The sequence below is a fragment of the Notolepis coatsorum genome (assembly GCF_963971535.1).
Source record: "Notolepis coatsorum genome assembly, chromosome: 3".
Lineage (NCBI taxonomy): Eukaryota > Metazoa > Chordata > Actinopteri > Aulopiformes > Paralepididae > Notolepis > Notolepis coatsorum.
In genome coordinates, this window is record NC_140167.1 from 31,334,804 (window position 1) to 31,348,202 (window position 13,399).

At 42.6% G+C, this 13,399-nt stretch overlaps 1 protein-coding gene across 1 annotated transcript; it reads right to left on the bottom strand.

The window, feature by feature from the left end:
* Positions 1 to 997: 997 nt before the first annotated feature.
* Positions 998 to 5,135, bottom strand: LOC311225747 (potassium channel, subfamily K, member 16-like; the record flags this gene model as incomplete). Its single annotated transcript, XM_084311141.1, has 5 exons — positions 998 to 1,224; positions 2,213 to 2,381; positions 2,622 to 2,788; positions 3,048 to 3,162; positions 4,923 to 5,135. 5 exons carry the CDS (start codon positions 5,133 to 5,135, stop codon positions 998 to 1,000), a joined length of 891 nt encoding a protein of 296 aa, XP_084167267.1.
* Between the last annotated feature and the right edge of the window lie 8,264 nt (positions 5,136 to 13,399).

Consider the following 13,399-nt stretch of genomic DNA (forward strand, 5'->3'; position numbering starts at 1 on the left):
TTTTGCAAACAATATTTTGTGGAGCTACATGAAACCTTGGATTACAAATATGAAGGAAGAGATTTGTTTTATTTAATTTAATAAATCTTCTAAATTTGTGAGATGAAATCTAACCCCGACTAACCTTAATGTCATGCACTTGTCCTAATAAACTAACCTACACTGTAACACGCAACACTTTGATGAACATTGTTACTCAGCTGATAGAGTTATACCCTTCTTGCTGTCTTGTCGCACAGAACTTGTAAGTCGCTTTGGATAAAAGCGTCAGCTAAATGACTAAATGTAAATGTAAATGTAAATGACATCATTTGAGCCTAATCTTAGAATATGTCTGTTCTTCCACCCTTAGGTAAGGTACAGTATACAGGGTTCCTGCAGGTTTAAAAAAGTTCAATTTAATACCTTTTAAGACCACCTCGAATAGAATTGAATACCTATTTCATGGCCGTGCTGGCAAGAAAATATGAAGGAAAATTACTATGAAAGAAGTCATTACATACAAATTGTTGGGTGGGAACTGAACTACCGTACTGTTTACTTTGCAGCCCAGACATTTCCTCCAAACACATTTAAACGCGATACAGAGAAGTTATCGCAACATAGAGGTAACTCCCTAATTACCTTACATTATTACATTTTAAGACCAAAATCTAATTTAAGACATTTTAAAAACGTTTCAAGGCCTACATTTGGATTATTAAATGTAAGACTTTTTAAGACCCTGCGGGAAACCTGAGTATATGAGATGTATACCAACACAAACAGGAAGCATTAAAGATCAGAGTGGTTCAATGTAAACCAACAGATTTACAAAGCCATTATGGGCTAGAACTATGTATAGTAAATTACATACATTCAGTTTTCACACTCAGTATATATCATGGTATGTACAAAACAATAGCATGGGATACAAACTTTAAACAAATATTGCGCATAGCCTCAGGTAACTATTACTTTCAACCGCGAGGTCCAGGTAGACAGTCCCATCTCCAGGTCAGATCTTTGACTGGATGGCGCTCTGCCCTAAGACATCCTCCAGTTTGATGGATGACACGTCCTCCTCCTCCTGTTTCTTGAAGCCTGGGTGTGTTAGACCGATGGCCTGCTCCATTATTCTGGCTCCCATGTTGAGGATGAGAGCGAGCCAAGCCAGCGCCAAGAAGATCCACAGGCCTGCCAGGCTACGGTACACAGAGATGTAGTGCTTGTCCGGGTCGGTCCCTAAAGGAATGGACATTACCAAGACAGACAGACAGACAGACAGACAGACAGACAGACAGACAGACAGACAGACAGACAGACAGACAGACAGACAGACAGACAGACACACATACATATATATATATGCACACACACGTTTATCTCAAATGTGGGGACATTACAGACTTACATTCATTCCGTAACGAACACTAACCCTACCCTGATTTTGTGGTGTTTATTCATAAAATTGTCCCCCCCCCCCACACACACCAAACACCCACAAGGCCCTATAATTTCTCGACCATTTCAGTGTCATATTTTCAAATCCACTTTGAGATTTTAGCATTGCATGTAGCACCCGTTTATGTAGCACCACTGAGGCTGCCACATCACATTTCTGAGGGTTACACTGAGCCCTACTTGCCCAGTAAGCCAGACCTTCCTCCCATACAGTTAAACTGTAGGGTGTTGCTCTAGCAAGCTGGAATCTTAGCGATGATTTGGTACATCCAAGCGTAAATGGTAAATGGCTGCATTTATATAGCTGTTAGTGCTTTTATCCAAAGTGCTTTACAATTTGGTCTTCACATTTCACCCATTCACTCACACACCGACGGTAGAGCTTGGCCCATGCAAGGTGCCAACCTGCTCATCGGGAGCAATTAGGGGTTAAGTGTCTTGCTCAAGGACACTTCGACACACTTCCGAGGAGGAGCGGGAATCGAACCGGGAACCTCCGGATTACCAGACGACTGCTCTACCTCTCGAGCCACTGTCGCCCCGAATGTAGTGATTGACTGGTTTGCAGATGCTTCACTCAAACTTTCAACTTGCTTATGACACAGAGAGAATATCTACGCAATTTCACTAATAACAAATGGTGCTCCAATCAGAACAATATCTCTTGGTTACATTTATCAAACTCACTAGGACCCCATGGTTTGGCTACATACTGTAAGAGAGATTGCAGAGAGAAAGCGCCCGGCGGCCAGGCCACGGCCCTACTCACCTACAACATAATCTCCAAAGCCAATGGTGCTGAGGGTGATGAAGGCATAGTAGAAACCCTCTCCATACGACCAGCCTTCCACATAGCTGAACACTAGTGGAGGGATGACCAGAAACAGCAAGCTGCCCATAATGAGGAACAAGCTCACAGCCAGAACTTCAATGTATTGCTGTGAGGGAGAAACACATAGTTAGGTTACATATAGTACAAGATAATTTTTATTTATATAAAAGAATTATCTATAATAAAAAAGGCTTGAAATGTTATTATTATTATTATTATTATTGTTAGTAGTATGCTAGTACTGTAGCAGCAGCAGTAATGGTAGTGATACTATTAGTAGTATTTCCCCCTCTAATAGCGATCCACTGTTACTGCAAGTAGGACAGAAAGGAACGGCCATCTGTACCTTGTGTGGAAGGACAGACACTGTGCCTCTCTCCAGGCGGCCCAGGTGAAGAGTGAGACACTTGGCTATCTGGTTGAGGAAGGTGAGGTTCAGGGGAATCCCACAGAGAGCATAGAACACACAGAAGACCTGGCCGGACCCGGTGCTGGGGGACAGGTTACCATAGCCTGACAACCACATGACGGATATTGTATATATTGTACTGTATATACCCCAAATTTAGATGGTCAAAAAAATTGCAGATTTGAGCTTTAACTCAATGATACAAAGTGATCATGGGATGCCAAGTATACAGGCCTTGAAACTAACTCTAAGCCACCAGCCAAATACTGATTAGCTGTGGTTGGTAAGTTTGTCAACTCTACATTCTGTATAGCAGGTGGTTACCAAATGTGTTGGTGCTAGTGCTGGTGTTGGTGCGCTCACCTATTGTTGTAACCACTGTACCAGCAAAAAAGAAGGAGCTACTGAAATCCCAGTTGCTGGGGTTGGTTGAGTTGCCAGATGGGTTTACACCCTTTTCCCATGCATCCAAAATCACCTGTACAATTTAAAGTGAAGATTGTGTTCAAAACATTTGAATGGGCTCACCAACAAAATTACAATGTCAGAATAAATCATGTGGAAATCAGATACAAGGAAACTGAGCCATATTCAGCCCACTAACATTAGCCATGTGTTAAATTACTTAAGTAAACACACGTATTAGTATCATGACAAAAATGATCTATTCCTATCGTAAACAGTATTTGCAGAGTCATTTTAAACATAGCAATTAACTACTTCGGTGATCAGTAACATTCATTTATTAATATAAGTACCGTATTATATTCACAAATTGCATGGAGAGCATTTTTTATTTAGAGAATACATTTCTTTTATTTTAGAGATGCATTTTAGTATCTGTCCGTCTTTTACACATTTGGAATATCTTAAAACTGCAGTTAAGTTATATGTAAGCTAGACAAGACCTGAACAAAAACAACATTAGAAAACAGGGTGAATCCAAAGCACGTTGGGACAGGTGCCTCCAATCTACTTAAGCACTCAACTCGCTCAGCCAATTTATTTTTTACATTAGGTCGCAAAAGCTGTATTCTACATATGGTTTGAATTCTCAAACTGAACTCAAAACTCAATTGAATTGACTTGGAGATCAGTTAACAATGGAGTGTGCATGTTTTAGTTAATGCTTCCATCGCTTTTGCTTCTCTTTTCTGCTAATGTATGCATTCCGTCTTGATTATTGTTTACTTTATACAGTACATCAATGACATTGGTCTTTCTGTTTAAAATGACAAGGTCCATTTTTACGCAGATGACACTGTTCTGTACTCATCAGCTCTCTCTACAGAAGTAACACTATCTAACATGTAGACAGCTTTTAGATTCCATATGACATGTTTAATTTGAAATGTATCTAAAATGAAATACCGGTACATGCTTTTCTCTAGATCATGTTAATTTGTGGACTTGGATCTGATGATTTGCTCACTAGATGGTTGTCAAATTTAAACAGTTCCTTAAGTATGTTGGTACTATACTGTATATAGATGACTTTCTTGCATTATTTGATGATTTTCTTTATTTGTTTTTTTTAATACGTAAGAGTTAAGGGTGGCTTTCTTTATAGAAATAGATCATGTTTTTGTTGTGACAGTAGAAAGACTGTTCTAGTATTAGACTATGGTGATATATTATAGTTATGGATGTTTGCTTTTTTGTATGTTTGCAAAGCAATGTTACATGGGCTCCCTTATATCACCTAATTTTCAGAGATGTAATTTGTATGACACTCTGTCTTAAGAGTGGAGAACTCTCCAAGTCCCCAGACTGAATATGGAACTTGGAAAAACAGCATTTTCTCATTGCGTTCTAAGAGCTCAGGCTGGATGTCTTGATATCTGTTGAACATTTTAAAGGACTAATTGGAGTTTGTGACTGAGGACTGTTTGTTTTTAATGATATTGAATCATGTTTTTCAATTATCAAAAATGTTGATGTTTTTCTTTTCCTTTTTTCCCACAAATGTGATTTTCGTGTACTTTTGTTTTGTAATCAGGGCTTTGGAAAAGAGACTGTGGTCAATGGGTTTCCCTGGATAAATTGTTGAATATAACAATATATTATAGCATATATAATGTATGCTGCCTTTTGGCCACTTGACAAAGATATGGACATTTCAATGTGACTAGTAATATGTAACTTAATGAATACGTTAATTGATAAGCTAATGAATACGTTAATTAATTTATTAATTAATGTCTTTATTTATTTATTAATAAATAAATGAACAAAGACCTGGACAAACTTTTCCAGGGCCGGTCCATCAAGGCAGGTGTAGTTGGCCAGGAAGTGCAGCTTCTCCAGCTGGAAGTGATTGCGGTTGTTGCTCTCAGCCTCTCGCTCCAGGACCTGGAAGATGGTAGCACCCACCAGGAGGTACATGAAGTGGGCCAGAGCCAGGAGTGCTGTCCAGCTCACTTTGACCTGGGCCAACTGAAACCTCGCCATCAACACCCCAAACCCCCAATGGCTGGTGGAAATATGACTAAATCTCAGGTCCAAAACGTACTTGGTGTACCAAAAAAAGAATCCAGCAGTCATCAAAGTCAAACAAAGGTCACTGAATTCAGAAAGTCCAAAGAAATTAAACAGACGGACCTCACGTGTGGTACCTCAAAACACTCTTCCATCATTGCAACCAAATCGTCCTACTAGAGCAAAATGGAAGGAAAAACTGTCAAATGTATTTGAATATAAATGAAAAGGAGTTCCTGTATTGACTGCTTCCGCTTTGGATGAAAGCAATATTGGGGAAAGATAGAGCCCAGCGATCAACACATCTGTGTGAATGGATACAAATTGGCAATTGGATGGACACAGCAATTGACCTTGCTGAACCAGATGGAAACATCGCAACTTGATCCTCTCTCTCACCGATTGGTCAAAAAAGAGGCACAGATGTTGAGTCGTTGATTTATGGGTTGCTCTGGCAACAATCAACCCCCCTCCCCCAGCTCTCCATTAGGGTTACATCTCCTAAGTGAACACACACACACAAATACAAACTTTCCGCTATTTCTCCACTAATAAGGAAGCGGCAGCAACATCTCATCAGCAGAACAAAGGTTAATGTTTTACCTGACAGCCGGCGGTTGCTCAAGCGCGCACAATTGTGGGAAGTCTGTTCCTCGGCCATTAGATAGTGTCCTGCTCGGTGGGAAGCAGCCAGTTTGAACCACAGAAAAACATGTTGTACAGTAGTTTGACCAGAAAAAAGTTGCAAATCCATTATGCACCCAGATACACTTCTGAAATATTGCTGTTATGTAAAATCTGCTAAACAAGTACTTTAGTACACATAGGTAGTTGTGGTGGTCCACCGCTTTGAGTCGGTAAAGCCCAACAACTTGAGAAAAGGTCCATCGACTCATGGACAAATTTTTTCCCTCTAGTACATATAGACGCCACATCTGTTACAGCCATCATCAGGGCTCCTCCACAACACGCCCAGGAGCCGTGTAGGTTTAATGGTCGGACCAGGAGGAAGAAGTTGATGTTTTAGAGAAGAGGTGTGGATAGTACTTGACCACAGGCCATTAATGGAAGAAGCCTTCAGAGAATCACTGAGTGAAGACTTAATTAACTTAGCTTAGCTTAGCTTGCTTCAGTACATATTGGACAGCGGCTGTCATAGTAATAAATAAATAAATAAATAAATAAATAAATAAATAAATAAATAAATAAATAAATAAATAAATAAATAAATAAATTAATTAATTAATTAATTAATTAATAAATAAATAAATAAATAAATAAATAAATAAATAAATAAATAAAAGACCACATGTGTCCCTGCTGGCCTGGGATCAGATTTAACCCTGTTGACCTTGGATCAGATTTAATCCTGCTGGCCTGGGATTTGATCCCACTAGTGTCTCACCTCATCTGTCTCCCTCTCAACCATCTGATTATCTCATTGAAGAAAAAAGACTAATGTGCTAAATACAGCATTTGCTCATTGTGTTCCAAGAGCAATACATTAACTACAGAAGTGCTCAGGCTGGATGCCTTGATATCTGTTGAACATTTAAAAGGACTAATTATGGAGTTTGTGACTGAGGACTGTTGTTGTTAATGATATTGAATCATGAATCATCAATTACTATATGTTGAGATGTTTTGCTTTTCCTTTTTTCCCACAGATTTTCGTGTACTTTTGTTTTGTAATCAGGGCTTTGGAAAAGAGACTGTGGAAAATGAGTTTCCCTGGATAAAGGTTCAATAAAAAAAAAATCACTGCTTATATTGTTGAATATAACATATTTATTTATTTAACCTTTATTTTACCAGGTAGTCACTTGAGATCAAAGTATTATAGCATACTGAATGACATGTATGCTGCCTTTTGGCTACTTGACAAGGATATACATTTCAATGTGACAAGTCCTCAGACTGGTTTGCCAGCGGAGATTCCAATCATCCCGGTCCTCCATACATCCGGCCAGTTCCGTAGAGCTCTCCACACCTGCGTCCTTCCTCAGTATGTCCACCTATGTTGGCGTGGGCCGACGGACGTCCTCTTGGTCGGTGCCCGTGTGTTGGCTCCCAGAGCACTAGCTTGCTAGCCGGAAGTTCCTGTGTCGGTGGCAGTGACCTGCAAGTTTCATCCTCCTGGATGCAACCTCGTCGCTCAGATGCGTGTTGGTTACATGCTCGTTCTGGTCGATGTTCAGTACCACATGCAGCATTCCGGTATAGCATCCGTCCAGAGACTTCTGCAGGGTGGGCTTCAGGGTCCATGATTCGCAGCCATAGTGGAGTACAGACTCCACGGTTGCTTGGAAGAAGCTAATGTGTCGGGGGGGGGGGGGGGGGGGGGGGGGGGGGGGGGACTGGATTTCCACACGCTATTCATGCCAGTCAGGGCGCTCCATGCCAGTGCCTTCCTCACCTTAACTCATTCCCTGCCAACGACGAGTATAGTCGTTATTGGGCGCCAATCGTTGAATGCTAACAACGAGTATACTCGTTATTTGATCGTTATTTCTTTTATTTGATATTTCTATTCATTACAGGCACACAGACTCAGGGTTAACATGGGGAATCATCCTGAGAATGCCAAAGTGCAATAACGGCCGCATCACGCTAGACGGCGGTATCGAGCACCCTTTGTAACCTTGTATCTTGGCCTGTGGGACGGCCAAATGCCTCGGGTTTCATTTTTCCTTGTCGGGCGAGGCGAACGGTTCTCCCGTTTCCATTGAAGCGCGTCAAATATCCCCGATCCATATGTTGTGGTGGATTATGCCGTGGACCAAATGGACATTGGATATACCAGATGGCGATCAAACAATTGGAATATTATTTTTGGAATACTCCCGATCACAGGTAAGGACGATTTGACGTACATTTTATACCTATGATATAGATTTGATTTAGGAATAATAGCGTATACATGCAAGAAACGACAACGTCTATAGTGGAATTGACGTATACGCTATAACTCAGCATTTCGGGAATTACCCTAGACCGCTCTAAAACCATACTTATATTCACCACAGTATAACACAGGAATGTTTGGATGGAAAAATTCATTCTTTTTCACATATTGAACGATAGATAGGTGATGTCAAATGGGCCATGGTATTGTATCCATAGCTATTATAGAATATAGTTATAGCTCTACAAACAAGGTGATGCAGTCCTATCTTTTAAAGCGTGGCAGTGCTAGAGCGGGGCCCCGTCTAATTCCCAGCAGTCAATGAGTTAAGGTCCCGCTCTGTTGAGTTGACACAGGAACCCAGGTATTTGAAGTCGCTGACCTCTGCCAGAGCATTGCCTCCTGCTGTGTTGAGAGGTGGATGGTCCAGCGGGATGTTATAAGTAATGACCTCAGTCTTCTTTCTTCTTCAGCATTCTGCCTCCACTCTGTTCAAGAGCTCCTAAGCTTGCTCCACACGGTCAGACATCAGGCAGACCGTGATCTGCATAATACAGGTCTGCCAGGACTACAGCAGGGTTTCTTCTGGACTTCCGGGGTGTATTTGTGAAGCCCAACTCTTGCTCCCGCCCAGTAATGGCTTTCCTAAGCACGTAGTCCAGGGCTACAGTGAAGAGAAAGGGGGCAAGAGTGTCCCCTTGCAGCGCCCCTGCATGGATGTCAAACTCCTCACTGTCACCATCTGGGGTTACCACCTTGGCTCTTGTGTCCCTGTACATGGCCTCTATAGCCCGGAGCAGGTTAGGAGGGACCCAGTAGGTTTTAAGGATTTTCACCAGCACACCTGTGTATTGAATCAAAAGCTTTCTTGAAGTCAATGAAACAGAGAACCGCCGCAAGGTTGTTCTTCTTTACCTCCTCGATGATCCTCCTTAACTCATTCCTCGCCAACAGCGAGTTTACTCGTTATTGGGAGCCGACGCTTGAACGCCAACGAGTATACTCGCTATTTGATAGTTTTTCCCGATATTTTTATTCATTATTCAACCAGGGACGTTGGTGTTACCATAGGGAATGAGTCTGAGATCGCCAAAGTGCAATACCGGCCACATCCAGCTAGATGGCGGTATCGAGCACCCTTTGAAACCTTGTATCTTGGCCTGTGCAACGGTCAAATGTCACCGGGCTCACTTTTCTTTGTCGGGCGAATGGAGCGGTTATAACGATCGGATTAAGAAGCATCAAATGCTCCCGATGCATGATGTATGTTGGCGACACGATCTATACCAATACTGGGACTCGTGATCAGATAATTGGAATATTCTTTTTGGGGTACATCCTAGTGAAGGTAACGGCTATATGATATCAATCCTGCGATGATCCAACCATGTCTTCACCCCGATCGCAACATGTCTGTAACGTTACTCCACAACGTATGCCGTTGGTGACGATCAAAGTATCAATCAAAGGGCGGTCAGGTGGCGTAGCGGAGATTGCGTTCGTCACCAACGCTGGAGACGCTGGGTTCGCGTGTTCGAATCCAGCTCCCGGCGTTGTTACCAGCTTGGCTGGCCGTTCACACTAATACAATTGGCAGTATTAGGGGGTGGGGAAATCTGGCGGGTGGGTCCTGGGCGGTCCTGGGCCCTTTCATGCATTCATGATGAAACATAATACCTATGATATAGATTTGATTTGGGAATAATAGCGTGTACAGGCAAGAAACGGCAACGTTTATAGTAGAATTTACGTATAAGGCTATTACTCAGCCCTTTGGGAATTACCCCAGACCACGCTATAACCATACTTATATTCACCACGGTATAACACGGGAATGTATGGATGAAGAAATAAATTATTTTTCACATATTGAACGATAGATAGGTGATGTCAAATGGGCCATAGTATTGTATCCATAGCTATCCATATGTAGCAGCCTGAATATTCTACAAAGTATTCAGTAGTGCTAACTAACTGTTACTTTACCTGTGTGTGTATAACGTGTGATTAACAGTGTTCCTTTGGATAGCCTAACAGTGTTCCTTTGGATAGCTCACCCAGTCTAACGACGAGGTGAGGTGCTACTCTTCTCCGGCTGCAGTATGGATTACTAACAATAACATTGAGCCCTTTTTCCCTTTCTGGAGCGGTCCTTGAGTGGGACCAGTGGAGGTTGCCAGCAGGGGGCAGAGTGGCAGTGGTGGCAGGTGGAGCGGTGGAGAGAAGCAAGCAACGAGGAAGAGGGAGTTACCTGGAGGCAAAGGGAGCAGGAAGCTCTCTTCGGCGTTGGACTTGACCGTGATCAGTCGCAGTCACAGCGGGTGTATGCTTTGGAATAGCCCCGTTGAAGAAGTTATGAAGGAGAGCCCCGTTGGAACGAGCAACGGGTGATGAGAAGTACTTGCTAGTGACGGGTTATCCTAGAAGTATCAGCGATAGTGTGTGAGTAAGAGATACAGAACCGAAGGACTAACGTCTAGAGTTAACGAGACTAACGTCTAACGTTAGCGGTTATGCTGTTTGCTGGCTGTGCTCGCGGGATCGCCGACGCCATCTTGTCACCTGGACGAGTGGTGACAAGGGTGGGTCCGCCATCTTGGCTAAGTACTAACGATACCACGTGTATCAACAGCAACGTCCATTCAAGTGAACGCTAACAACCAGTGTCTAAGGGGTACCCCGAACAATTTAAGCCGGCTTAGGTTAGGTTTTCTTTTGGTAACGTGGGCCCACATTTACTTGGTTTTATTTTGTTATTGATTATTTGATTATTTGGTTATTTGAATTCCCAAATGTTTCTTCATGCCTGGGTTCCCCTAGTACAAGCGGGGTGTTTTAATGTATTGAGCATGCGGTGCCTCTGGTGGGAAGAGCTTCCCCTACATTATAACAGTGAGAGCACCAAGTGAGGTGCCAATTATGAATAAAGGACAGTGTTAATTGTAATGGATAACATGCCCAGGCTTCAGTAAAAGTAGACTTGATCGGGATATTGTGACTGCATAATTATTTAACCCTTACACCCCATTCACAGAATAGCATTTGAAGGGTCTATACAGGTGGTCAAGGAAGGGTACTGCTTAAAGGGAAGCCCAATAATACTATTGAACTGACAGTCACTGGGTGTGGGAGGGCTGTCGGAGGTACTGGGGGAAGTGAGGGTGTGTGGGGAGCTACTGCTGACCGCCTTGGAAGGCGAGGGAGACCAGAGTACCAGTCCCCAGGTTAGTAAATCCTGGGCCCCATCCACTCCAGCTGCAAGCCCTCCAGAACGACATTCCGGGCCAAAGACGGGGGTACATATAGGTCCAATACTATAGTATCCTACTACCCAGTGTCTGTGTACTACTACTCCCACAAGCAGGGATAATCCACCCTTCTACACATAGCTAATATAGAATATAGTTATAGCTCTACAAACAAGGTGACGCACTCCTATCTTTTAAAGCGTGGCAGTGCTAGAACGGGGCCCGTCTAATCCCCAGCGGTCAATGAGTTAAGGCCAGGATCTGGGCTACGGTGGTCCTTCCCTTTCTGAAGCCATTTTGATTGTCCCTCAGGTGGGGGTCAATGGCATCATGAATCCGGTTAAGTATCATGCGGTTGAACATCTTTGCAAAGACATAGGTCAGTCAATGACTACCCTGGTTAAATAAAGGAGATTAACACTTTGATTGCCCAAGGTTAAATTCATGATATACCATCCCTTGCCAGCTCTATTTAACATGGAGAAGTTCCCCTTCTTTGCAGGGCTATAACTTTTTAAATTCTATTGCTAGATTGCCATTATTAGGGCCCATTCAATGTCCTATATGTATTGTTCATGGTGTAGCAACGTTAAACTTTTTCATTCACATATTCATACTAAAATATGGTCTAAAGTATAAGTATGTTTTCATCTCTTTCTGCAGCTTTCTCCAGAACGTGATTTATAGCCCCAAATGCATTATATTGATGATCAAATACAGTTTGGTAGGAATCTGTGCGAGATCAAAAATTTCAACTGGACGTACTTCTAGAATTTACTACACGTCATCTGATGTTGACCGGATGGGCGAGGGGGCGTTTATAATTCCGTGGGCAACGTTATACCATTCATCTAATGTGGGTCATATGTTCATCATAGCAGTTTATATCGAACACGGTAATACTACACGCTAAAACTCACCCCAGTCTCCTCGGGCCGTTGGGCGATCAGCGTGGAGTAGACAGTATTCATTTCTTTTAAAACCCACCTCAAAACCCACCTTTTTAGGCAGGCGTATGTCTGATTTTAATTTTTGTCTGTTTTTATATATTTTAATTTTAATTTTAATGAACTGTGATTATGAATTTAACTGTTTTTAAATTGTTGTACGGCGACCTTGTGTGCCTTGAAAGGCGCCTTATAAATAGAATGCATTATTATTATTATTATTATTATTTCCAGGTTGTATAATAGTATATACGTCCAAATCATGTTGTTTTTTCGAGTTATTTCCACCGATCGATGTTCACTGTGTGAAGACAGAGTCTCTCTAACATTAGCGAGTGCCCGGACCCCATATGGAGTGAGTCCTGCCGGGTTAAAGGTTGATATCCGGTTTCGATCTGCCGATCGGCCACCAGATGGCGCTCTTTAACCGCTAGAGGGTTGAGAGGAGATCAGCACTGTGTGTCAAGGCTCCGGAACGGAAATATGATTTCGATCACAGATTTTTGAAATATTGATATCAAAGACGAGTTACGGCGTCCTCGGCAACTTGAGCATTTTCGGCAGTTAAAGTGTTAATAAAATAAGTTAATTAATACGTTCATTAATAAGTTAATCAATGTAAATGTATAAGTTAATTAATATGTGAATTAATTAATGTCTTTAATTATTTATTAATAAAGAAATTAATAAAGACCTGGACAAACTTTTCCAGGGCCGGTCCATCAAGGCAGGTGTAGTTGGCCAGGAAGTGCAGCTTCTCCAGCTGGAAGTGATTGCGGTTGTTGCTCTCAGCCTCTCGCTCCAGGATCTGGAAGATGGTAGCCCCCACCAGGAGGTACATGAAGTGGGCCAGAGCCAGGCTGTGGACAGAATGACAACAGCGGACACGACGGCGGCGACTATCGACGTGAGATGAATCGAGATGACGCCCGGAAAATCGATGGCGGCGACGTTTGACGCGAGGCGAGTCGAGACGACGCCCGGAGGATAACGGGACAAGAAGACTGCGCTTTTGGAGCGTGGACGGCGGACATCGCCGGGCCGGCCCAGATGCAGCGGGCCCCGAGAAGGAGACTGGTCGTGGACACGGGGGCGTTGTCCCATGTCATCAACGACAGGAGTCGGTTCAAGAACTTT